Source organism: Zingiber officinale, unplaced genomic scaffold (assembly GCF_018446385.1).
Source record: "Zingiber officinale cultivar Zhangliang unplaced genomic scaffold, Zo_v1.1 ctg135, whole genome shotgun sequence".
Taxonomy (NCBI): Eukaryota; Viridiplantae; Streptophyta; class Magnoliopsida; order Zingiberales; family Zingiberaceae; genus Zingiber; species Zingiber officinale.
The window spans coordinates 398835-426529 of record NW_024589831.1 but is presented as its reverse complement, the minus strand read 5'-3'; the positions used below and the strand labels follow the sequence as shown (position 1 = coordinate 426529).

The 27695-nt window shown below is 38.8% G+C and overlaps 4 protein-coding genes across 5 annotated transcripts; 2 read left to right on the top strand and 2 right to left on the bottom strand.

The window, feature by feature from the left end:
* The first annotated feature begins 483 nt into the window (after positions 1-483).
* On the top strand, positions 484-7527 carry LOC122036232. Its single transcript, XM_042595497.1, has 6 exons — positions 484-992; positions 1101-1379; positions 1901-3725; positions 3902-4527; positions 4800-5321; positions 7213-7527. The coding sequence occupies exons 1-6, from the start codon at positions 484-486 to the stop codon at positions 7484-7486; spliced, it is 4035 nt and encodes a 1344-aa protein (XP_042451431.1). The 3' UTR covers positions 7487-7527.
* A 1218-nt stretch (positions 7528-8745) lies between these two features.
* LOC122036270 (CRIB domain-containing protein RIC7-like) lies at positions 8746-9787 on the bottom strand. The gene is made up of 3 exons (XM_042595552.1): positions 9597-9787; positions 9376-9442; positions 8746-9306 (listed from the first exon to the last, which is right to left on the bottom strand). The coding sequence occupies exons 1-3, from the start codon at positions 9678-9680 to the stop codon at positions 8915-8917; spliced, it is 543 nt and encodes a 180-aa protein (XP_042451486.1). The 5' UTR covers positions 9681-9787; the 3' UTR covers positions 8746-8914.
* A 654-nt stretch (positions 9788-10441) lies between these two features.
* Positions 10442-19078, top strand: LOC122036257 (putative lysine-specific demethylase JMJ16). 2 transcript variants are annotated; one of them, XM_042595529.1, is made up of 12 exons: positions 10442-11050; positions 12183-12533; positions 12702-12773; positions 12863-12940; positions 13036-13521; positions 13753-13980; positions 14165-14326; positions 14504-14872; positions 14946-16470; positions 17381-17484; positions 17838-18035; positions 18595-19078. In XM_042595529.1, the coding sequence occupies exons 2-12, from the start codon at positions 12186-12188 to the stop codon at positions 18907-18909; spliced, it is 3885 nt and encodes a 1294-aa protein (XP_042451463.1). In that variant the 5' UTR covers positions 10442-11050; positions 12183-12185; the 3' UTR covers positions 18910-19078. The 2 variants fall into 2 exon arrangements, with proteins under 2 accessions (XP_042451463.1, XP_042451462.1); XM_042595528.1 differs by having other exon boundaries at positions 10442-11073.
* Positions 19079-19223: 145 nt separating this feature from the next.
* On the bottom strand, positions 19224-27564 carry LOC122036258 (calcium-dependent lipid-binding protein-like). Its single transcript, XM_042595530.1, has 11 exons — positions 27198-27564; positions 26335-26436; positions 25681-25731; positions 25071-25191; positions 24327-24445; positions 24130-24228; positions 23513-23593; positions 23328-23413; positions 22357-22582; positions 21166-21333; positions 19224-19853 (listed from the first exon to the last, which is right to left on the bottom strand). Exons 1-11 carry the CDS (start codon positions 27300-27302, stop codon positions 19479-19481), a joined length of 1533 nt encoding a protein of 510 aa, XP_042451464.1. The 5' UTR covers positions 27303-27564; the 3' UTR covers positions 19224-19478.
* Positions 27565-27695: the final 131 nt, after the last annotated feature.

Genomic DNA, 27695 nt, shown 5'->3' with positions numbered 1-27695 from the left:
TCGTATTTTTTTGGTTGCCTGATCGACATCTTCTCGATCGTGCGCTCGGCTTGATCACCAGTCTTTCTACCTAATCAGCATTATCTCCGTTGCCTGGACCGCTCTGCTTCTCATAGCTCGATCGATACTGCTTGAGTCACTTGCGCGACATCTCCACAGCTACTCGTTCGACGTGATAAGACGAGCCCAGTGATCTGATTTCGCATTCGGTAGCGATTTTATTTTAGGCTTGGTCTAGTCAGTCGGATTTGAACATCCTTCGACTAGACTTGAAGGAGAGACTTGTGATACGGATGTAACATGAGGGTATAGGGGAGATTATGGAGATAGAGGGGGCTATTTTTGTCATTTGATGGCTTAGGCCTTAGGAGGGTGCCCTGTTCATGCGTCAAAAGGAGGAGACTGATTCGAGAGAAGGGGGCTTGGCCCGTGTTTTTCCGTCGTCGCCAATAAGATGGGAAAGGTCTTCTTCCTCATCCTCTCATGCTCCTCGCCGGCGTCGGCGCTGGCCGTTGGCTGTCGCCACCTCTCTTCTCCTCTCCTCCTCACGACGTTGGCGACGACTACCTCTCCTCTCCTTCTCCTCCTCGCGACGTTGCCGCCGGATCACCAGACAGACCGGCCATTGCTCCTCTATCCCTCCCTACTCGCCGGTATAAACCTCCGGCCGCTCTTCTCCTCTACCTCATCTCCTCCCCCCTCCCTTCGGCGCTAACGCCGCGTGGAGCCTCGTCGTCGCCTCTGGCAGTTGTCGCTGTCGCTTCTTGCGGCCACCATTGCTACCACCAGTGCACGCCGTCACCGCCACCGCCTCCTGCGACCATCGCTGCCGGCAGCCGCCGCCTCCAGCGGGTGTCGCCGCCGACAGTCGTTGCTGCCTCCTCCCGCGGCTACAGCCACCACCTCCAGCGGGTGTCACTTCCGGCAACCGCCATCGCCTCCTCCCACGGCCATAGCCGCCATCTCCCGTGGACGCCGTCACCCTCCGTGCAGTCGTCGCCTGCATAATGCTTGTTTGCTCCGACCTTCGAGTCGAGATGGGGTTCCGGCCATCGAGCCGTGTTGTGTTTCGCTATTCATATTGTTATCATGCTTGCCAGTTACTTGTATCCTCCGGCTTGCAAGCCACTATCATATCTGGCCTGCGTGTCATGTACCGGCCTACGAGCAGTTATCATTTCGGACCTACACACCGTCCTTTTGGATCTCTGTTGCACTGGATTCCATGTCGTTGCTCTCAGATCCGGCTCCTCAGCTGGCTCACACCCATCTACTCGTCCGGACCGCTACGACTCGATCAGTACCGTGACCAGCTCATCAACTCATCCGAGGGCGCCCCCGGGGGCAGGGGACCGGGGCAACCCGATCGTTGACTGCAGGTGGTGTTGATCGGAGGTTTTCCTATGACTTGGTCAACACAGAAGACAACTCACTATCTGGGTCATGGAGATGCGGACAACATTCCAGACACGTCATTCCGGTAGGTTCATCTTCTCAGATTCCCGACAGGAATAAATATATTAAGGGTATTTTTTTATCCAAAACTTAATTTTTATTTTTATTCTCATCAAAACTTAAAGAAAGAGGTGAGTTTCATCAAAATCAAAATTTTTAGATTTTATTCTAAAATTTTAATTTCATTTCTACCCACTAAATACAAAATTTAAGAATAAATTCATTTTTCTCATTCCTAAACGTTACCTCCCACACTGCCGCCCTACACTGCAGATAAATTAAGTATCGTTATGAATATAAAATAAAGGAAAAGTTTAATTTTTAAATATAAAAAAAATAAAAAAAAAGGCAAATGAAAGGTACGAAGCGATTTGGGCCGGAGCTCAATCCGTTTCATAAATGGGCTTAAAACCATCACATTCTGCCCGTTTAGTTCAAATCGCAGTCTCCGCTCGAGAAAAGAGCGAGCGGCCGACTCCCGAATCCGCATCGCGGTCGCCGGAATCCAGATGTCGACGCGGCTCAAGGAGAGAGGAGGTGGAGACGGGACGAAGATCACCGTGCCGGAGCCCCGCGGAGAGGTCGCCGTCCGGTTCCCCGTCGCCGCCGTCAAGAACTCTTCTATTCCGGACTCCTTCGCTGGGGCGCGCTGCTCCACCTCGTATTTGGCTAGCGGTAAGGCCTCCGATCTGGTTTCTGACCTCTGCAGAGGCCGACTGCTCTATAGGGTTTCCACGTCCGAGCAACTAGAAAGAGTGCCGGGGAGGGATCTGGAAGAAGAGGCCGAAGGTTGTAGTAGCGTTGGCGGGATTCGGGTTTCCGACAGGTTTCTGCTAGGGAAGGGGCTTTATGATCAGGGTTTTAAGAATAGGATTAGCGTCTCGCGGCTTCAGAACCGTAAACATAAATGGGTCGTAGGCTTGCAGGAGGTGAACAAAGATATCAGTTCTTTGGGTTTGATCACAGAGATTCTAAGTCGCCGGATTGGGCGCAGTGAAGAATCAGAGGTACGCTCGGGCAAAGAAATGGTTGCATTGGATCCCATGGCAGTAATTGATGGTGGTCCTAATGCAAAGAGATTTTCTAACTCCGAAAAACAGAAGAATGGAGCTCTATTGCCGTCAAAGAAACCAAGAAGTTTGAACGAAAGTGTGCCACCAGAAACTAGTATAAATAAAGTCTTTCTGGCTTCGAGTTTAAAATCTACTGGTAGAGAAGCGTCAAAAGGTCCTCCCGATCAAAATGGATTGATGGATGCATGGTATGGAGCATCTAGTCCAAAACCTTCGAACCAAATTGATGAATTCGTCACACATGTTCCATCGAATGACATAAAGAAAGATTGTTTAATTTTGCAATTGGAGACTTCAAAAGAGGATGGACTTGACGTTAAGATTAAGGGCATTCCTGAGAAGGCGTGTGTTGATTCAGTCACAAAATTTGAGGCTGATATTGGTGTTTTTAAGAAGGCAAATGATGGTGTTAAAGGTCTTCATGTTGTTTCTAAGTACCCCAGTAAGCTGCATGAGAAGCTGTCAGTGTTGGAAGAGAGAGTTCAAAATATAACATCTGAAATCTCGTGGTCTAAGGAAATCTTGGATAGCAACAAACCAAATGATGTGAAGCTGATTCTGTCAGACATCCAGAGCCAAATATGTGGAATTGAGAAAGTCGTTGCTAATGTATATGGTGATACCACAACTCAATTGGGTTTCACTGAGGTTGTCCAAGCTAATGGCCTGGGAAAAAATGACGAGATATCAGGTGACACTGAACAAACAAATGGACCAATTTATTCTGTTAAAGAATTGAATTATGATTTGGTAGAAGCAAAAAATTTGCCTCATTATAAGTTACTACGAAACAGGAAAGCATCTGGCATTTTGGGAGGTCGTAGCTCAGGTCATAATGATTTAGAGCAAGATGAGCCTCGTCAGCGCACAGTGAATTTAGCATCTAAGGATGTGTCATTACAAGCATCTGGGTCTGACAAAAACTCATCATCAGCTGAACATGTTTCAAAGAAGATGGTTAGTGAACTTTCCAAGGGGGAAATTGAACTCACATCAGATGAAATACTGGAGGAATTTGATAGCACAGAGAAAAAACCTTCAGCTATGTTGCATGAACAAACTGAGGAACGTCAAAAAGAACTGTTATGTGAGATAGGACAAAAACCCTCGACTTGTGGATGGTTTGTTTCTGAAGGAGGTGTTCTTCTTGCTCACCATGATGGATCCTGTTCGTACTATGACATAGTCAACTACGAGGTAAAAGGTTGAACTTTTAATGCCTATAGATCTTCTTAATGCTTAAATTGATCTATTCTGTGTGCCTCTTTGTTCCTGAATGCAGTCGGTGGAGCACTGGGTGAACCACCTGCTTGCTTCTGAGATGCCCCTTAGTATATGTATCCACTAATTTACTTGTCCTTTCCATGTCTCAGTTCAAGGCTGAATACAAACCACCATCACGAGTGTCAGAAAATTTGTGGGGCGATTGTTGGTTAATCCTCGCACCAGGTGTAGACGGATTGCCAGGAAAATATGTGGTCGCAGCATCAGCTGGGAATGCTTCAGAATCTGGATTTTGTTCATGGGATTATTACACACGAGATGTTAAAGCATTTTGTATTGGAGAACTGACTGACAATTATCCATCACAAATCTCATCTAGGATTACTCCTGGTTCAACAAGTAATATGGGCTCAAGGCAGAGTAATTCATGTGGGATGATTGTTGGACCACAACAGTGGTGGTGCAAGCCTTGTGGCCCACTCTTAATCTCCGTTGCTAGTGGGCAAAAAATTGCCAGTGCCTATGATATTCGTGATGGGGACTTAGTAATGAAGTGGGAGACTAGTAGTCCTGTGATTGGGATGGACTACTCAAGCCCTCTACAATGGCGAAGTAAAGGAAAGGTTATCATAGCAGGAACTGAAGCCATTAGTCTTTGGGATGTTAATGCTGTTAACCCACAGCCTTTATTGTCTATTTCTTGTGCTGGGAAACAGATATACTCCCTTCATGTAAACAACACTGATTCTGAGATCAGTGTTGGTGTTCGGCGAAGGTAATTTTCTATTCTTTTAAACATTCATTTGAAATGGAAAACATATTTTATCACATGGTCTTGTGTAAGTGTTTTGTAAGCCTGAGATAGATGCATAAGCTAAAAGAGATCCGGAACTCTCATAACTTTATTTTTGTTATTTGTTATTTGTATCTTTTGTAAAAGTCCTGCTAAGTTCTGTCCTTTTCAGAATTCATGATTGATTTTTTATTGTCTCTGTTTATTTCCATTGACGGCTCATTGTTGTTGTGATAATTTTTGAATAACTGCAGAGTGAGTTATTCTGAGGTGGAGGGTAATGATGGTGTCTTCTGCTGTCAAGAGAGTATTAACGTGCTTGATTTTCGCATTCCATTTGGTGTTGGTATGAAAGTATCTAACCATGGTGGCATAGGATATTCAGTCTTTTCTCGTGGGGACTCCATATATGTTGGAAGCACTGGACAAAGATTGTGCAATAAAGGTTGCCCACAATCACAAGTGCAACATTACTCTTTGCGCAAAGGAAAGCTTATTACATCATATCAACTACCAGAATTCAATTCTAAGTTTCTCCATTCCTCATTAACTCAAACGTGGGGAAATGCCAACAATGTGATGGGCATCGGTGAGATGGGACTTTTTGTCTTTGATGCTTTGCAGGATGAAAAATCTCAAGCCTTTTGCTCTGATCATGGGAATATAGTTTATGCGAAGGAAACAATCTGCCCTGTCGATTTGTACTTTCGCCCTACGTTTGATTATTCTGGATCAAGAATTCTTGTCATATCAAGAGACCGTCCTGCTTCTTGGAGGTATTTATTGTGATTAGATATGTATGCACCATAATTACTCTATGATTGTCCTGTAGAAATGTCGTCTAACAGTTATATTTAGAATTGTATACCTAGTTTGTTATAGTCTTGTACTCTTCTACAGTCTCAACATCTTTTTCTTTGATCTAAGTATCTCTTGAAAGTCCAAAAGATACAAGCTGACACTTCGTTGGATTTGTTTAATTTGGAATATCAACCTCATAAAGAGGATATTCTGTAAAGTTAATAATTTATCTCGTGCAGAAATTTCCACCATCCAAATCTTTATGGAATTTCTCTGCCAATTTAAGTATCAAAATGGGAGTTACTGTTTTTTGCAATACAAATCAATGTCTTCAGGTTTTCTTTTTGCTGTTTTTTTTCATGGCTGCCCTTATTGGTTTCCTACTGGTTCTAGCTTAAGTCATCCAAGTTTTCACCAGTTTCAGTTTTGCCTCTTAAACTAGGATTGACGGATGCTAATCACTCCATTAGTAGTTGATGACTTAATGGGGAATTAACTCGGAAAGTTAACCTTGTTAATACAACATTCTTGTTAAAAGTCTCTTGAGTGTAGCATCTGTAGATGGTAGTATAGTTTGATGAAATTCTTCTTCTTCTGTATCAGTTCTCATTCAGTCATTAAATTTATACTATTTTATCTCAATTGGGGAAATTAACAATCACAATATAGTAGGCTCCATCCTAACTTATTATCATTAAGCTCTCTGATTTATACCTTGAAAGTAGGCATGAGGATCAACCCCACACGTGAGTTGCCCATTCCTCTTAGGCCAATGCTATGACACACTTCTCCCATCATTCTATTTGTCTGCAATATATTTTTATATTAAAAATTGTTAATGAAGGTTATTTGTTGTTGTTGTGCAATTTGTTAAATAAACCAACTGTAAACTTTGATGACAGTTATTAAATCATCTGTTACTCATTCAATTCTGTCATTTTTAGATGCGTGCTAATTTTAAGCAAAAAGCTTATTAGCAATTCTATTTCTTGGTTATTCTAGGATCACCTAAAAATTATAAGACAATCATTTAGATATTGAAGCTTTCATTTGAGGAATAATTAGAAGCATTACATTTGGAGGAGCTGCAGTCATTATTTAAGCTAGCAAACAGAGTGACTGTTTCTCTGAGCAACCGTTGGCCATTGCTAGTTGTTACTATATGTAGTTGAGTCATTGTTGACTATAGACATAGGATTTGGCATTTAGTTGGCAACCACTTGGAGTTTCATGCCTGCTTCACAGTGACCTGGGAGGCTGCAGATGAAATAGTTATACCCTTTCTTGAGAGAGAACTTGTCATTGCCCGTGGCAGCTGCCTTTCCTGATGCCTTGCAGCTCCTGTAATCTGCCACACTCACTGGCACCACATTATGCTGACCAGCTTGGTACTTGAAAACTGCCAGTTTGGAAAATTCCATCATTAGCATTCAAACCAAAAGAGCCTTCTCCGAACTTTGTAGGCTTAGGCTCCAAGCAATGAGTTCTTGAACAATAACATACTAGGAACATTTACCAAATTCTAGATGTTGTAGGAAATTTTTAATATATATGTACATAGAACTCAATATATAATGAAAGTGAGAGGGATATACCTTGCTGGCTTAGTGATGAACTCTCGAACACTAATATATAAGGAACGTTTGCAATCTTTAGATGTGTTAGGAACACTTTTATATAGACATGTGCATAGTGTTTATATATAACAAAGGAGAGAGGGATGACTTTGCTGGCTTAATGATAAATTCTTTTCACACATAGTATTTATGTGTGCATGCACACTTTATTTATACCTTATGCAGGCTTAGTGAAGAATTCTCAAACAATAACATACTAGTAACACTACCGATCTCTTGGATGTTTTAGGGACACTTGGCCCGATCAGTATAGTGAAAAAGAGAGAGAGAGAGAGAGAAGATACCAAGAGTATCTCCAGCGGCAAAGCTCTTGCCCCTCGCCCAATTATCATAGGACAATGAGAAACCCCAGCCCTGTGATTCTCCAACATCATGAGTGGCAGCAAAAGAGTGCCTGGGTGAACATAAAAGTAACAGTAAGGATAGTAGCAGGGCTGCATAGCAACTGCCTCTTCCCATGGCCATATTCTCTGAGACAGCTACTTGGTGTGTACCTGACTTAGCTGATACACTCACTGCCTTCAGGCTGATGCATTTATAGAAGAGTGAAGCCATAAAGTGGCACTGGCAAGTTACAAGGCCACTTCTACGTGGATATAAAAAATTCTCCAGAAGACTGGAAAGCACGGTTTGAGCGTGCAAATAAAAATGATGGTAGTGTGGGAGGATCAATGATGGCTATTTGACAATTGTTTAGTACTACAGGAAAAGACTTGAACTTGCTGAGAAAAGATGTCATTGTCAAATGAGTTCGGGAAAATAAGTTAGAAGCTATAGAGAGGCAATCTCTTAGCTTATTATTCCTTGTAGGAAAAATTTTAATGTTCTAAACTTGAATGTTTATAATATATAAAAAAGTATTTAAATTAGAAATTTGTTAGCTAACACTTAGCGGGCAGAGTACCTTCAAATTAATTAATTGCTCCTTTCTTTTTCTCTTTTATTATTATTATTATTATTATTTTATCGTATTAGATAAGGGAAATGATTGCTTTTCCTCCCCATCCCTCCACTGGACAATACATTGTCTGATTGGACGGTGGTGGAGCACAGTGAATGACAATCTTATCGTTATTTTTTGCTCATTTTTTACATGTTGTCCATTTTCATCATTTGGTAGTTTGCTTTGCAATATTCTTGGTTTATGGCAATGCTGGTGCAGATCCACAGGGAGAGCATCGTGCAAATTGGCCAATAGTAAAACTCATTGGTCTTTTAAAACCATAGCTTAAGTAGCTTTATGGTAGTTAATTAGCAATTATGCTAGTGCTACCTCTAGTCATAGTTCCTTTCTTTTGTTTCTTTTTGAGCCCACTAAACCCTGACATGCTTGAAGATGAACCCTTCCGTCAAAGATAATCTTTCTTTCTTGATTGATAAGATCCTAATCATTCGAGATCTCTTGCTTTTGATATTAATGATCTCTCAATGAATGCTAATTGTAACACCCACAGCTTAACTCCACGTGATTAATTGTACGATGAATTCTGAGCTAATAAAAATTAAGTTAATGAACTAGTTCTTGATATTGACTTAATTCAGGATTTCGTCTTCTGTTATGAGCATTCCATTGTGTGGCTGTTATACAACTTTAGAGCATCATGCCTTCATTTCTCAATTGAGGTTTTTGTTGAACTATAATTAAGGCGGTAAACAAATCAGATAAACCACATGTAATCTTCCATATATCTCATAATCCATCAAACAATTTGCTATCTCCATAGTTTTCTAGTTTAGTCGATTGCATGACTATATATACGTATATATCCTTCAAATTTGCATTTTTCGCATCTAATTCCGACAAATGTATCTTCCATAATCTTACAATTATGTCCTTAAGTTTTCTGCAAAGTTTATCTCTTCAGATTTCAATCACTTGCTTCTCTTCTTATTCTGTGTCTACCATCAGCCCGTAGCTGCGATCGCATCCTTCATTTCGTTTCACCGTCCTCTGCCACGGGCTTCGAGGAGTCGGATACCTGCTCTTCAAATCCGGATACGTTCGATCCCGCCGCTGCCTTCGACCTCGGGGAGGAGGAGGAGGCGGCCGAGGATGAGGAGGTGGCCTTGGGCTTGCGGCGGTGCGGCTTCTTGGTAACGGCCGGGAGATGCTCCTCGCCCGCGGCGGCGCCTCCGCGGTGCTTCCGCGCCCCCTTTCTGGTCCCATCCGACAGCTCCCTCGACGGGCTGTCGGCGCCGCCGGACGACTGGTGGCCTCGCGTTCCCCGGACGGAGCCTTCGCGGCTGGGGCTTTCCACGTGCCGCGAGGACCGGGGAGGCGCCGCCTCGTCGCGGGTGTTGGATCCGCTGCCAGGGTGGGGGTCTGCGGCCGAAAAGCGAAGTCAGGGTCGGTCGAGGCGTCGATCGCGTCAAAAATGGTGAAGTGACGAACCTGAAGCGGCGTCGGCGGAAGCGGTCTCTGCGTCGGATGTGGGCGGGCGTGATCGGAACTCGCTCATCTGACCCAGGCAATCAGAGACGTCCGTCAGATCAAGATCGGAAGACGCATGATAAACGAAACGTGATAAAACTTTCTCAAAAAAAGTTTAAAAAAAAACCCTTATAAAAATTTAAAAAAAACAATATTAAGATCAAAATAAAATTTAAACGCACCCAACTAGGAGAATTATTAATCGATTGAGTGTCGCAACCGATGTGTGCGACGTGTTTAACGTCGGTGGGGTTGCCGATTTGCATCTCTTCTTCCTCCTCCTCCTCTATCCCTGCATGAGTTCGACAAACTCGTCTCAGACTCGTCGAAACAAGATAACCTAATCATCAAGGTCACCGAAACCCACCAAGGAATTGAGATATGTAATGGAGACCCCGGAAGAGGTTCTTAAACTTCACGCCGGTGACCATGTTGCCTGATGCACAGTCAACGCAGCTGCCAACCGGGGGATCAAAAAGATCGACGACTCGATTTCTCGAAATTAACTCGACGGATTCTCGTTTGTTTTTACCCCCAACCTCTTAAATTCATTCGCCTTCTTTTTTATGGCTATTTTGGTACCAGGAAAAGGCAGTTGGCGGTTGGTGTCGTGGCGCGAATAGCGGGAGGGAGAGCGGTTGAGAAATTCCGTCCAGTCAACGATGACACGCCATCACTCGGTGAGTCAAATTATTTTTGTTACAAAACCACTAATTAAAATTTTCAAAATATAAGATTCAAATATTCTACTTGATTATTCCAGTCCAGTTCTGCAGATTTGTATAAAGTATTAAAAACAACATAAATAATGTTAATACATAAAATTAGTAAATTTATAATCTATTGCATTTGTCGGAATATAAAATATAAAAAGTTGAAAAAAGGGCAAAAAAAAAAAAAAATTATTTAGATGGACGGCGATAATGTCGCAATGACTCGGCCCCGAACTCCTCGGATGGACGGCTTAGATTAAACCAACCTTTTTCCAGGCACGCTATTAATTATTTTAATAGCTACGATAATATTTTTGCAATTATTTATTGTGCCCAACCAATCTACCTTTATCGTCACCTGTTCAAGATCAAACAAGCAAAGTAGATGATGATCATGTAGTTGTTGTTGTTGATGATGATCCCTTGCCAAGTTCTACCGCATTGGTCATCCTTCCTTTCTCGAATCGTCTTGTAATCGCATCATTAATACTCAAGAACAAAATGAAAAAAATCTCTGATTTAGGGATTTCCTCCCCACCCTCCTAATTTGGGGATCTCACAAATTGCCTAATTTTTCACCTGTCGGCCTTCGCTTGATTCCTGTAGTTTGGCCCCCCAATCTTCTTGATTTCGTCCCTCCGATGTCGATCTGTTCGGATTCAACTTGCAAAACCCCCAATCCTTTGAGTTCTTGATTTTTTTTTTTTTCCCCTTTTTGATCGAGCAGCAGGAGGGATATGGATCTTTTGGGAAAGGGTTTGTCTCCTGGTGGTGGTTAGGGTTAGGGTTATCCATCACCAAGATCCAGCTTTGCTAGGGTTCTTGGGGTCCTCACCTTTTTGCCTTCTTGTGCTCCTGCAAGGTAACTTGGAATTCAACAGCTGACCTCCGGTAGAAGATCGAGGCTGTTTACTCGAGGATTTGTGAGTTGATCTACCTGTAAATGGTCAGTCCATGTAGTTTCTGTTGGCATTTTTCTTGAATAATGTTGTTATTTGTCAATGTATGCGTGCTGATTTCTGTTTTTGGTAGGTTCTTGTTGTGTTGTCTTAATGAATGCTTTTTATTTTGAGATAAGAGTCTGGGGTTAGTTATTCTGGAAGATTGTAAGCTTGAATTTTGATGAACTTTCATCAATTCTAGCTCAAAAAATATTGTGGTTTTTTAACACAAGTAATTGGCTATTTCATCATCCAGCAATCAGCAGTTGAAATGTTGAATTTTAGATGTGAGCTTAGAAATATTAACCTAAGATTCACTAGTCCCTTGTAGGTGGCCTCTGATGACCTGCCAAAGTCTAGATGCATTTTAGCTTTTGCCTAGAGGTCCATGGCATTTCATTTTTGATGCTTCGTTGTTTGACAAGGTTTTCGGTGAGACACATCTAGAAGTGACATTCATGATTCTTTGCAAATCACTTGTGACTATCTAAATTCTGGCATATATTAGATAGAGAGTGAGGCTTGTTTCTTTTGAAATAATTGCAGTCTTGATCTTACGTTTGTGACGTTGAGTACATATATCTAGTAGTAAATTGTTAGAAATTACACCATAAGCAAATTCATGAATGTTGATATCTATCTTGTTTGGAATTTGATGACTAACAGCGCAAGTAGATTTAGTAATCCAATATGAGCTAACTATATGATTAAATTTTCAGGCTGTATATTAATTAAGCTCTGGTATTCATTGAAATACATGTGTTATTTCTTTATGATGTTTGTGCCTTTTAAATATTCATTACATCAAATCATGGATAGATTATAATGTTTGCATGCATAGTCACTCCTTTGGTCATCAGAGTTAGGAAGTCATTATCTTAATGGGTAGGTTTATTAGTGAAGTGTAATTGTGTATGAAGTGATTTGACGCAATCTCATTACAACGAATCATGGATGAATTATAGTGTTTACTTGCATAGTCATTCCATTGATCATCAGACTCTAGAAATTACCTGCCGAATGGTTAAGTTTTATTAGTTAAGTACATATGAAGTGATCTGAAACATTCTATATGGTGATATCATGAGTACATTGTGCTGTCTTTCTGTAACAGAGTATGGGAGCAGACTGCATTGGGACCCTTGTTAAAGACGACCTGGATGGAATGTCACAATTTCCACCAGGTTTTGCACCAATCGCATTATTGAACATGCATAATGCCCAGGATCTTAAGGCTCCAGCAAATGCATCGGAAGCGTTGCAATGTATCATGAGAGATGACAAATCAAGTGTCACCTTGCAGATCTCCCAAGACATTAAAAATACTAGAAATGCTCCTGAATTTGTACAATGCACCACAAAAGAAGAGAAATCAAGGAAGTCTCTTCGAGAAAGACCATCTATAAATTATCGCCAGTTTGATACTAGTTCAGATGAAGAGTCTGACTATGAACCTTTTGAAGAGGTTAGTAGATGTAGATGATGACCTTCACAGAAGTCTTGAAAATGATGAGCTTTTAGTTAGAATCTCTTGTTGAGCATCGTACTTTGTTCTAAGAAATTAATTTTGTTGGAGCCTTGCTAATATGATGCATGTGGCCATTCTTAATAACCTACTTTGTTTCTCATGTAGGCCATCTCTTCAACTCGCCGTCTACCTAAAGGTGTTTTTCGAGGATGTGCCAAATGTGAAAATTGTCAGAAGGTAGTGAAATTCCATCAATAACTTTGCAGACATTACTTACACAGTTTTTGTTTCTAGTTTACAAAATGACTGTTAGAGTGCTGTAATAGGTTACTGCAAGATGGAAGCCACAAGATGCTCGCAAGCCTGTTCTTGACAATGCACCTGTATTTTATCCTACTGAAGAGGTTATTTTAATTTATAGTGCTATCTGAAAAGACTGCTCTAGATTTGAACTTGTACCTTCTTTTGGTGTTAATGAATAATTTTGGTTTTTGAACAGGAGTTTAAAGATACTATCAAATATATTGCAACTATACGCCAAAGTGCAGAGCAGTATGGAATATGCCGAATAGTTCCACCCTCATCTTGGAATCCCACGTGCCTTCTCAAGCAGAAGCAAATATGGGGAAATTCAAAATTTGCTACCCGAATCCAACAGGTAGATAAGCTTCAAAACCGCCTTACATCAAAGAAGATGGGCAGAAGTCATATCTTTATGAGGGGAAGAAGAAAGGCCCTTAAAACAGAGAATACCAATGAAGAAGATAAGGCAGAATCTAATTGCTGTAACAATGTTGAGAGGTTTGGATTTGTACCTGGTCCAGATTTCACTCTGGAATCTTTTGAGACGTATGCAGATGAGTTCAAGAGACAATATTTTAGCAGAAGTGCAGAATTTGTTTTAGGGTCCTGCCAGGAACCTTCCGTTGATGATATTGAAGGTGAATATTGGCGGATAGTGGAAAGACCAACAGAAGAGATTGAGGTGCCACCACTTTCATATGCAGACATAACATAATCATTATGCGTTTTTATCTGTTGATTTATTTCACAATTTGGCTTCACAACTTTGATGTGCTGTATCCACTTTCTTCTTTCCTTAAACCCTTTGTTGTTTCCATACCTTAATAATAGAAACTTTATTCATATATTGGTTTTGACCAGAACCTGCAGCCAGGTAGAACTCTAACTCATATGCTGACTTTGACTTTTTTAGGTTCTTTATGGTGCTGATGTTGACACTGGGGTTTTCAGTAGTGGCTTTCCCAAAGAGTTATCCTCTGCGAAGGTACCAACACTAGAGGATCAGTATATGAGTTCGGGATGGAATTTAAATAACTTCCCTCGGCTTCCGGGCTCTGTTTTATCGTTTGAAAGTGGAGACATTTCTGGTGTTCTAGTGCCATGGTTGTATGTTGGAATGTGCTTTTCCTCCTTTTGTTGGGTAAGATGGTATTTCTCACATCACACACTCAGCAAATCCATAGCTTACATGTGGCATGAGGCTGCCTTAGAATTGGCATCTAATAAACTTGCCGTAGAATTGGCATCTAATAAACTTGCACATTGCAAGTGCATAGTTCTTTACTTTGAACTTGTAGGCTAATTGACGTTTCTTTTGTTAACAGCATGTGGAAGATCACCATCTATACTCATTAAACTATATGCATTGGGGTGCACCAAAAATATGGTATGGAGTTGCAGGGAAAGATGCCTTAAAATTAGAGGAAGCTATGAAAAAAAATCTGCCAGATTTGTTTGAAGAACAACCGGACTTGCTGCACAATCTTGTATGTATATGTTTGGTTATTGTAATCCTATTACAATAATATTCATTCCTTTTTTATGCACTGTTATAATCGCGTTTTATTTTAAATGTATCTGTTAATGAAATTAAAACTTGAAAATCTTTTTAAACATCTAGTTTATGTGCTAGAATCTCTTTTTACTAATCCTTCTTTTATCAGGTGACACAATTTTCACCTTCTCTTTTACGGTTGGAAGGTGTACCTGTATATCGTTGTGTTCAAAATGAAGGAGAATTTGTTCTCACGTTCCCACGAGCATATCATTCTGGTTTCAATTCTGGATTCAACTGTGCGGAGGCTGTAAATGTAGCTCCTGTTGATTGGCTGCTCCATGGGCAGCATGCCGTGGAGCTTTACCGCGAACAGGGACGCAGGATATCCATATCGCATGACAAATTGTTGCTGGGAGCTGCAAGAGAAGCCATTAGAGCACAGTGGAATATTCTATTCCTGAGGAAAAACACTCCAGATAATTTAAGATGGAAAAATCTCTGTGGACCTGGAAGCACACTGGTGAAGGCACTCAAGGTGATTTATTTCTCCCTAATTTCCCATGTAGTTTTGCATAAAACATTTAGAAACTGACATCTTTCTTGTTTAGGAACGAATTGATATGGAGCGAGCTAGAAGAGAGAATCTTTGTTCTTCCCAGTCAGCAAAAATGGACTCTAACTTTGATACTGACTGTGAAAGGGAATGTTTCATTTGCCACTATGACTTATACATCTCAGCTACCAAATGTGAATGTTCACCAGACAAATATGCGTGTCTTGTTCATGCAAAACAGCTTTGCTCATGTGCTTTGACAATGAGGTCATTTTTGTTCCGCTATGAGATCAGTGAGTTGAATGTCTTACTAGATGCTTTAGCAGGGAAGTTGAGTGCAATTCATAGATGGGGCCTTATTGATCTTGGATTAAGTTTAAGCTCTCATGTTACTAAAGAGAAAGCACAAGAGTGCAAACAAGTTCTTCCGGCTTGTAAAGAAGGAACAACGCACAAGGATAACACAATGGCTAATCAAAAAAGGACCGTCAATGCAAGATGCAGTTCATATAAAGACTGTGATGCATCAAAGCTGCAACATTTTGAAGGAATAGAAGAGAGAAAAAGAAAAACTCATGACATGGATAAGTCAACTGGTGAACATGCTGATGATGCTTCAAAATATCTGTCAGTTGTAACAGATCAAAACAGCATTTTGAGTGGTCTAAATCCTAGAGCAAATGGATGTTCACATGCCCCTTCGGTGGTCTCTTCAGAGTCTCAACATTCTTCCAATAGCACTTTAAACCATGTAATTTTGCAAACCAATTCTAGTGAAATAACAGAGATAAAAAGTACAAGCGTCTCAGTACTTGGCAACACCGAACCAGAAACCTGTTATTTATCTGGTGGAGGGGGCATTGCACCAGTAGCCAATGAAGTTAAAGATGCAAAGAAATCGTTAACAAATAAAATTGAGGAAGCATCATTTGTTTGCTCTGAATCATTGTCTAGGTTGTTGAATTGTGAAGATAAGGTGACATCCTGCAGTTCTCACAAGGATCAAGATCTTATCACCCCTCAGACAAATGCATCACTACTGAGTGAAAAAGAGATCCACATGCTACCTGTTATGGCAACATCAAGCAGTAAGAATTTAAGCTCTATAGAGCCTGATGTCAAGATGCAACAAAAGGTAACTTTCACTAAGTATTCATCCAATATACTGGATCAACAATTGTTGACGGTGCCTTTTGGCAAAGCGTCTGAATGCCCTAAATCTGCCAACGACATCATCACAAGCCCATTGACAGATCCTTCTTATTTAAAAGAAACAAATGGAGGTGATTCTTCAAAATTTCTCCCAAATCATCAATTTTCTGGAGGTGATGTGCAAATATATGAAAGTAAAGGGAAAATTGAATCAAGTCCAGAGAATAATGGGGTAGACAGAAGAAATCCAATTGCAACAAGCTCAGCTTCTTATCCACAAAATAATATTGATAAATACTATCTGCAACAAAAGGGCCCTCGCATAGCCAAGGTGGTGCGGCGTGTTAATTGCAATGTTCAGGTGTTGGAATATGGTGTCATGCTTTCCGGAAAATTATGGTCCACTAGTCAGGCCATATTCCCAAAAGGTATAATTGCTTATAGTCGAAGTATCCCAGGAATTTACACCATTTGGAATATTTTTTACTTTCTTTCCTTTTCATATTATGATTTCATATTTTTATCTGTATTTGAAATTGATTTACATATTTTTGTTGCTCCATGTCTTTTCTTTGTGTTTTATTATTTCTGCTAAACTCACCAATTGCAGATTTTCCCCTCTAACATTTCAGATTTGTTACAGCACACGTGTTAACCTATTACCTAGATATTTGTCACTATGGTTCCTATCTTTTCAATAGATTATTCTTTTGACATTTGTTAAATAGTTCAAAACCTTAGAACATTATGCCTTCTTGTTTCAAGAGGATAAGATTGAATGAAAGAGAATCGTGCCAGAGCCTTAATGACATAGTTGGTTGACTGTAATGCCACATCTACTACTGAGTAGTTCTACTGCAAGTTAGTATGCCAAGAAGTTGAATAATTGATCCATATGGAAGGGTATCTAAGTTAAGCCAAAAAGTTGCCTGAACAATCTCTAGAAATTCCCTTTTTGCTCTGTTATCAAAGGCATGATGAGACACACGGCTTATCAAGCCCTAATCTTTACCATTTTCATAACTGTGGTTTGATGACTTTAAAGTGGTGGATTCAAAGTGTGAGCACTATGTTCCTTATTAGAATGCTATTTTCAGTTCTATCGTCGTTTCATTAGCTTTATGTTTGTAAATGTACAATTAGTTATTCTATCATAGGTTGGTTGACTTACGATTTTATAAACGCATCTACTATTGGAAATAGAGATATTATCATATGTTAGCTTGCTTTTGTATTTTGTAAGTATATTCAATTACTCCTACCACTTCTGTGTCCTACACTCATTCACTCGTTATTTTCTCCCTTCAACAGTTGCTTATGATTCCATTTTCATTACAGGATACAGAAGTCGGGTCAGGTACTTCAGTGTTCTAGATCCAACACAGATGTGCTGCTACATATCTGAGATTCTGGATGCTGGATTGCTTGGGCCCCTATTTATGGTGAGTAAGCCTTTTAATTCTTCTTCATGCATCAAGTTATCTTATTGAACATCAAAGAAGTGTGCTTGGGTCTTTAGTTAAAGTGCTGTTGATGCATTTTCTTGTTTACTTTAAACTTGTTATCTTCTCAATTAAAAAAAAATTGATGCATTTACAGATATAAAAGCAGGATTGTTTGCAATGTACTGTTCTTCCATAATTGCTACAACTAAAATGAATAAGCACTCGTATGCTCTCTGGTCTTGAGTTGGGTGGCATTATGCTTGTGTTATTCCTCTCATGATTATAAGAGAAGTGTCATTTCATAATGTTGCAATTGCATATAATACTTTGTTTCTTCCTTTGATCTTCAGGTTGTAGTTGAACAATGTCCAAGTGAAGTATTCATCCATGTTTCTGCCACAAAATGCTGGGACATGGTGAGAGAAAAGGTGAATGATCAAATTAGGCAGCACCGTGGTACAGGAAGGCAAAACCTTCCTCCCTTGCAGCCTCCAGGATCTCTTGATGGCCTAGAAATGTTTGGTTTATCATCACCAAAAATCCTTCAGGTGAGCTTATTTTAATATCGCTGCCAAATTTCTTTTCTTGCTGACATGCTCAATAATAAATTTCTAATGAATATCCTTCAAATAAGTTTAACCGATACCATCACTGTCGTTTGCATATTCCTTCTTCCTTTTGTCAAGAGATGCTTTGTTATATCTGAGGACAATGTAATGATCCAACTTCGTAATACCTACTCTTTCGATTTGGGCCGGTCATTAGCTTGTCAACAAGTTTGTTTTCCTGTGAATTAGTTGGAAAATTAGAATCGTACCCCATCATCATCATCAAATTTTGTTTTTCAAAATTATTTAAGACCAGCTACATGAATCTTACCCTGCAATTGAAAAATAGGATGGAAATTCATATTCATAGAGGTTTAGACAAGTTTAACGCTGATTCTAACACAACTCCCTACATTTTTCATCTTAATTCAATCTCTTATATTACTGTGTTTCTCCATCAATTTCGAATGCTTATCTTGCAGCATATGTATGATCTTTTCTTGCTCTATAGGTGACTCAAAATGATCCTCAAGCAGTATCATCAATTTCTTCATTGCAGGCAATTCAGGCGCTTGATCAGGACTTCGTCTGCATGGAGTACTGGAGATCTAGACCGAAGCCTCCAGCAGCAGATACTCAGGCAAACTCCACGAACTCTCTGGAACAGAGACCTACTAAAAGATGTCGAGGCATTGGAGAAGACCCATCGCAGACCGCTTCTTTTGTATCCATCAGAGGCCTCTTCAAGAAAGCTAACATGGAGGAGCTGCACTCTCTACAGACAGTACTAGGCAATGATCGATCGGACAAATCCAATGAAGAACTGATGCATATGGTCGATGAAGAAATCAAGAGCCGTAACTTCCCTACATAAATCCATATCCGCGGTCGCCTAACTAATTCGACACTCATTTTTCATTGTTTTCCTTTTTGTAATTTTCTACAGGCCATTTGGGAAATTAGCTGCACAATGGTAGAATACGTTGTAGATAACGTTGATAATTCTTTGAGCAATATGAAGCCATTGCCTTCTGTTCGAGGCTTGTGTAGTAGAAGACTAGTAGTGGGTGCCATATTAAAAACGTTGTAGATAACGTTGATAATTTTTTGCTTAGGAAATTTTTTGACAGGATCGGTTGTCCCAAAGTTTGAGAAGGAAATTTTTTAGACTATATATATATATATATATATAAAGAATTTTGACGGACCACTATGCATGGCCTATCCAATAGCTCTAACTGTTTACAACTCGGTTCATGTTTAGTTACTTCAGACTCTTGGGAAATTGAACCACTTCAGCTACTAATATTACATCGAAGAACGAAGATCGAACCTCGGACTCTCAACAGCTACGAATCATTCATACATAGAAGAAACCGAATTGAACATTTGCACATATCACACTGTCGCATCGACCGCCATCCGTGAAGAAATTTGAGGTTGTCAACTTGCACTCGCATCAGTGTGGCCATTCTTCTTGGAGCTGCTGAACTGGCTCGTCACATTCTTGCCCATGAACTTCCCGGCTCTGCCCACGGCGCCTAGCCCACTCCCGACCAGCCCGACGCCAGCGCCGAGGCCGGAGCCAACCAGACCGACGCCTGCACCGATACCGGAGCCGACCAGCCCGGCGCCTGCTCCGATGCCGGTGCCGACCAGCCCGACCCCTGAACCGACTAGGGAAGCTGCGCCGCCGAGTGCGTCCATCGTGCTTCCGATGAGCCCAGCTTCCTTCATTTTCTTCCTCTCCTCCAAAATCCTCTTTTCTTCCTCCAGCGCCGCCAGCTGCTCCTCCTTTGTGAATGGATGGTACAGTACCTGATGGAAGGTTATGGAAACTTCAACAAACTAGTGTAATATATTACAGTTACCACTTTTAATCAATCAATCAATTCTTTCAACAATAATAAATCTGTCACCTGCCATGTTACAAAATAGTAAATCTATCACATTGATGAATATCATTAATAATCTATCAACGTACAACCAATCATCTCCTTTGTCCATTTTTAAAAGATGTATTTAACTTTTAAATTTTTTTATCGGACGCACTTATTTTCTATTTTACTCCTCCCATCAACTAGTGCTACATTCAAAAAAATATTTGGTATTATATTTTAAACATCAACATCACCATAGTGTTGTATTTAAAAACCAAGACCAATGTTGTATTTTGAAAACCAAGTACTAATTTTTAAAATGCAACATGGGTGTTGTTGTTTGAATACAACATCATAATGATTTACGGAAGGAGAAAAATGAGAAACAAATATATCTTTTGAGAAATCTAAAAGTGAGATGTGCCTTTTGGAAATTCCGTAAATTTAAATGCGCATAGATTTGTTATAGATTTACCAGGAATCGTTATGGTACATATCTTATAATATAAAAATGTTGGGTAAGTAGGAATTTGTGTATGATTGTCTTATAAATTCTAATTTAGTTGACTTTCTCTTTGACCTTACTATTCTGACGTTAATGTTTAATATTGAAACTTGATTGTTATAATGATAGGAACATACTTGCTATTAAGGTTTCAAACTAGTGCCATGGGTAATTTATTAGGGCCCAAATGAGAGTTAAAACAGTGACAACCCAGCAAACAATTTTGGTGGCGTTGACATGAAATACACTAATGGTATTTAATGTCCCAAACTTTTCTGATGACAAATATGTTTTAATAACTAGTCAAATTCAACCATTAATTTAAAATGCTTTAAACTAAGTTGATAGTAGTATACTCATTTAAGATTATAAAGTTCTTTATTAGTTCACAATTCACAACATGGACTAAGTTATAGAGTGTAATTGTTACACTTACTTAGGGCTTGATGTTGTTCCAAATCCTAGTCATAGCTTAAAATCATCTACAATCAATAATAGTATGTAAGGTCCAACAGTAGTTACACTCTCAGACGAGTAGAATTTTCCAACATTTCATCGTGCCTATAATTAGATCTACTATGATATCAATTATTATGACCTATTTAAATAAGTGATCTGACCAATTAAGTTGTCAAGCACGACTAGTAGTCCAAAGTATGTAAACAAATAAATTCCCGATTAGAACTAATAAAGCTTCCCACGAGTAATTAGTAATCGTTGTAGATTTAAGCAAGCATATACTGACCTTTATGGTAAGACTCCCTCTGTCCTTTTTATCCTTGACCTTTAGTGTATCTAGTGATGCAAGCAAGTTTAGTTCAATTTCTTTTGTGACATCAGGTTCCAATTCTTGCAAGCCTAATTTTGCGATTCCCATTTTCTTGTCTTGTTGAAGATTGTCTTCATCGTAAACCTGGAAAATCAAGAAGCAAACTTTAGTGAAGAAGGAAGTTCTCTCTGGCAAAACAAGGCATCTATCAACACGTGAAGGAACAACTATCAAGCATGTATAGAAAGCGTCGATCATTTGTAGTGATTACAAGGACAAAATACCGTGCTAACCATAAGAAGTTAATTACTTAATTGCTAATCATTTTTCCCGTTTATATGACACAGCTATGTTTGCTATACAGGAACTTGCTGGACAGTCCTCTCAGTAAATCATGGTGCTGACAGCCCAATTAAAAAGAGACAACCAAGATGAAGGGCAGAATTACCTGTAGGAACAGTAGAGAATCTTAGTTTCTCCACAGGTCGACACATTGGTGTTGCTAAAGAGGAAAAAAAAAGAGAGACAAGTTTCATGTGTAGCATTGAAACTTAAACTCTGCCAGTGACCAACAACACATCCTAACAAAGATGTTCCCAAAGGTTTCAGTTTCAACTCAGCCTAAGCTCAAGGTCGGGTGGTGAGGTTTTACTAACAAACCAACATGGGGAAAAAAAAATAGCAACAGAAGAATCGAAAGCAAACTTCAGTTGCACATATGTTAAAGCAGAACTGGTTTCTTCTACTCTTGTTTTACTTTATCAAATGCAGTAATAACAGGAACGAACTAGAGGTGGCATGACAAGTGCAGCTTTAACACTTGTGATAAAAGATGGATGAGCAAATAATATATCATTGTAAAGCAATTGCAATTTGGATACTCTTTACATTGCTTGTACATTAATATATAGATTTGGAAAGGGGTTATCAAAAGCCTTGTCAAGTGGACAGAATGGCGGTGGACTGAGATATAAATATATATAGTATGTCAATGGAATTGTCTTCATTGGCATAATAAGAAAATACCTAGTAAAGCATTATGCATCACAAGAAACTGAACCTTTGCCTGTTTATCCAGAGACTCTTTAGTCCCATCTTTGCCTTACATTAATGTATTATGAGACAAGATCTACCATGTATTTGAAGGAGTTAGATATAAAAATGTACCTCAAAAATAATAGATTGTGTTTCCTTGTCTTCAGCAAGCAGTTCAAATGTTTCATTCCATACAGGGCTGAGATTGTCGTCGACTACCTTTGTTTTCACTTTGAATACTGGGCGAACATATAAAACCACATATGGATCAGATTTTCCCACTAATTCTTGATTCTTTAGACTATTTGCTCTGACAACTGTTACTGTGAGTTTTCCTTGTGGTTTAAGCTCTAGCTCGCTGCACAACATAATTAACATATCAGTTCATCATAAGAGTAGACAAAACCTACAGCACTACTAGTTTATTAATTTCTGGTTGATTAGAAGATAAAACAAATTTTTTTTTCTGAATGTACCTCTAGGACATAAAAGGTATAGATCTAGTTGAATGTCATTCTTGAAATTGAAAGTACACATAAAATATGACATGACACACATGGTTATCCAAATTTAATTAACAATTTTAATTGAGGAGAGTAACTACTATAGATTCTTTTTTTGTTGGTTTTGACTTTAACTAAGGATTAGATAGAAACAAAGGTTGTTGATTAAGTTAAATGGAGTAAGAAAAAAAACCTTACAGTAACTAATCTTTGTAGCAAACCTCAAAATATTTAGTTGTATGAAGGAGCAAATAGAATGGATATGAACATACGATCAAGTTAGAAGTTGAAGTGGAAAATCGCATTGAAGATTTTGGTGATCATCACATTCAGATTTTTTAAAACAATTTGACGCTCATAGAATTTCAACTAACTGAAAGATAACAAAGAGAAGCGAAATATGACAGGAACAAGATAGTCTACAAAGAATCTCAACCAGAGAAGATTGGTTACACAGAGAGATAAACAAAAAAATAAACGATGTACACACTATAACTTGGTCAGGCAAGCATAAAAGTCCAATATAGCTTTCAGCGAAATGTACTACAAAGTACAACAAAAAAAACACACATGATAAACATATAAAAACAGAGATAGTACCTAACATCAACATCTACTCCACCGAGTGGAACAACAATTCTGTGGGGCCATTCAAGCATGTCAGTGACAATTGAAGTGACAGTATCCTACAAATCAAATAGAGAACGAACTTCCTCATTATTTATTTTGATAATTAGAAAATTTATACCAAGTTTTCTTAACAGAAGATATGGAATTATAATTACATCAATCATGTCTGAAAGGCCAGGAATTGCAGTGAGGCTCCCTCCCACAGCCTTCAATGTATAATCTATTCTAGGCTTTGGCTGAAAGGGGCAGCTTCAAGTCAATATAAACTTGATATTCAAAGTTGTGTACATCAGTTATATGCAAACATGCAGAAGCAATATCTGGTGAAAATGCCTTCATAATACAATAGGAATAGTGCAAAGTTAACCACATTTCACAGCTTGAATATCTTTTCCATCTGCCAACTATCTACCTAGACATCAAATTTTCACCATTTTTTTTCATAGAACAAATCTATGCTAACAATTTTATTAGGACTTTTATCAACAAAAGAAAATAACAGTAGGATTGTTATCTATTTTACGTACAAAACTTGGGATGCCATATCGCAGTTCAAATAAGTGCTCCAAAATCCAGGCTATGTATCATCATTTAAAACACTAATAACTAAATAGTCATTGCCTGGAATTTGTCAAAGTTTAGCAACGAAATTAGTCCCAAACTTGAATATATTTGGTAGTTGTCTAGAATAATAACAAAGGTTGTTTTAGACAATGATTATAAACTGAAGCCACCAATATACCATAACAGTGCAATTAATATTTAAGCATACCTCAGCAAGAAGTGCAACAACAACAGCAGAAATGCAGGGTATCTCTTCAGAAAGTTGAAATATAACACGAATGACCGTAAAGACCTGGAGATCTTTTAACTACAACCAGCAAAATGAAGCAGCACATAAAATCTCATAAGGCACAATGATAATCAAGGGCTACAGAAATTCTTAGAAAATTATAATCAACTATTAACCTGAATAGGAAGTGATGCAACAAGTGCTTCAACTGCAAGAATTATGCTTAAATCTCCACCCCATCGGAAATCTATATCCATTGTAATTTGACTTTTCTTGAGACTTTGAACTCGGATACCTTTGTAAAAGATAAATACATCAACTACAATGTACAACATAATTCAGGCTGAATAGCTCATCTGTGCAGGATTATGTTGTTTTAGAAATATCCTTTTTCTGAATAAAAAATCGGAATAGTCAAGATGAAAAAGAATCATAGAAAACAGCAAGCTTTCAGGTTGGAAATTAGGAATTGATTAAAATAGACCCATACAGGCATAAGTTTTGATTCACTGTAAATAGGTAAATTAAGCCAGGAAGCTTAATGGAAAGAATTAGGAAAGTACAATTCATTAACTTAGTTTGCTTAAAGAAAATAAGAAGAAGAAAACAGTCATATATACCTCCCATTTTGGGACAACTAATCAGTATTTCCCTGTGAAAACAAGAACGGCCTAGATGGTAAAATTAATTCACAAACTGTTAGTGAGAACAAACACTACTTTAACACTAAGAGTTATATTTTAAGCAACAGGACAATAAGCACAACGTAACAACATTGTTCTAATAATTAAGGAAGCATATAGAAAAGTATTAGAAATATAGACTTGATTGGACAATGAAACTACAATGTTTAACAATTAAGGAAGCATATATAAATTTATTAGAATATACAGATACTTAAAATTGAAACCTAAACAAACCTTCAATTTTAGGTGGCACTGTCCCGAGAGATAGCTTGCTAAACTTAAGTGAAGTTATTCCTGCAGGACGGTAATCATCCAGTAATGGTTCAACTGTTTCCCTAATTACCAGTGTTGCTGCCTATGACCATGTAAAACCTATAAGTTAGCATGCAAGTAGAATTTGACTGATTCAAATTCAAACACTAGCAACCAGAAAGCAAAAGATATATACTATTGGATAAAAATAAAATAGATTAAAAAAATTCAAAAAACCATAAATAAACAAAAAAAAAAAAATCTATGGCAGTAGAGTAGCAGACGCTGTTCACAGTCAATTACAAAAGCAAAAACGAATTTACATTTATAGATTCAGACCACAGTCAAATGTGTATTCTACTTGTCAAAGAATGACTAATTTCCTTTTTCACAGCGTGATATTTATAGCTGAAATTACCATAACCACCAACCCATTAAAAAAATAGAGCATCCAAAAGAAATGAGGTTATCAGTATTGCTAATCACAAACTCAGAATAACTCTTACAAATAGAATGAAAGATATTTTAATGGAGAAATTGATAGAATAGAAGTAGAGCTCTAAACAAAAAAAAAAAAAATCACAAAGCTTACATCTGCAATATAAGGCCACAATTTACCCAACATCTTGTTTAGCCATTTCACCTGAAGAAAAAAAAAAAGAAATGTAAATTAAATTTATTGAAGATACTCGTGTAGAACTGAACCAAGTAAAATAGAACAATCAAATGCATATACTGTAGATAGAAAAAACATTTTCATACTACCTAGGATGCCTTAAGGCTATAAAAAATCTATTTTATCTCATTGAAAAAGTGAAATAACTATTAGGAGAAGAAAAATGCAAATGGTCTAATTTTGTGACTAGAACTGACTAGGGCAGGTAGTGGTTTCTGGGATAGGGAGCTTGCATAAGGTGCAACTCCTAGCAAGATAATTTGTACCTAGTACAGGTAGTGACACAATAACCTGGTAGTTTGTTCAGCTACAGATGAGTCCCAGTCGCAACATCAAGCTGCAAAACTCCTTCATCCTTAGATCTAGGAGCCTTAAATGATTATCTAGACTTTTTCATATTATATTGTCTATCTTAAATAGCATTCCACCTCAACCATAATAACAACTAATAAGCCATGTTATGCATCACGTCAATATTCCAAGGATATCCGTCCAGGATCATCATTTTAACATTTCAGGTGTATAACTACAGAAAAATATGAATAAAGATAATTATTTTGTTGCAATAACCTGTTCAAACGCAGGAAATGAAATCCATTCAGGGTAATTATCACCACAAAGTTTCTTCAGGTCATCCCTTGTTAGAGACCCAAGAAGTTTTATGTCAGCAGCCTGTAGGAAAGTGAATGTGAGCAACAGAATAAAAGCGTTAATCCAAAAATTGAATTTCATGCCGCTGCAATTACTAGCTAACCTAAACATGAATATCAAATCAATTTCTCCTGTGAAATAGAAACTTGACAACAAGCAGAGTAAACCATAGAGCCATCATGATAAAAAAAAAAAAAACTCTTGACTTGATTATTTCTAGCTTGGCGCTTGTTGAAACTCAGTCACCAAGTCCTAGAGTCATTTGATTGCAGTACAATGTTTTGCTAGGATTTCCAACTTGTCATGAAACGATTAATTCTTTCAGCAGTTGGGAACAAGGAGAGCATTGACCAATAGTTGAGCAGGGAATGACAGGTAACTCTCTCACAAGAACTTCCGACAAGTGTGTTGAAGGACTGGCTAAAGAAGCATTCAGATTGGCAAATAGAAATTACTTTTTGCAGACTTGCAGAGATGATTCTCAATCAAAAAGGAAGACCTAGTGTAAGATGTCATCAGGCTCATCTGCAGCGAGAAAAGGTCAGACCCACGACTTAACACCAGTAAATTCCCTGTCACTTCTGTCAATTCAACTAGAATGAGAGAGACAGAAGACTTATGAGCCATTTATATCAATCAAAAGAACCAAATTTCCGTCGCAATTCCAGATCCAAAAAGACACTACACTAAAACATCAAAAAAAAAAAAAAAAGGCCGACAAGGTATTGAAACTACCCAAGATCCCCGGGAATGAAAGAGAAAAACAAAAACAAAATTCTCACCTTGGAGACGCGTTTAGAGCTGCGACGCCTCATCATGCGTGCCCACCCGGCCATCAGCGCGATCCCGACAATCGCCCCCATGACCAACCCAGAGAGCAGCCCCATCCCCGCCTTCCGCCTCTCCTCTCACGAATTCCAGCAAAACCACCTATCCAATCGAAGAACAACCCGATCGGATCGGGAAGTCGTACACGTCCGAGATCCGATCCTTCGCCGACGGGAAACCTAATGAAATCGAAGCGTTACGGAAGGAAGGAAGGAAGGAAGGAAGCGACGGAAGAGTGGAAGGGAAGTCGACTAGTCGAGTGAGTTGTCGGCGTTATGAGATGGAAAGGAAACAGAGAGGCATCGGATGGCGTTGCTTTGAAGAAGCGGGAAGAGAGGATAATAAATGGGTCCACGAGATCATTTATGTGTAATTATTATTCAAATAATGGCAGTTTAAATGGTACTTAATAATTAATTAAACATCCGAAAACATAAAATAAAATTAATTAG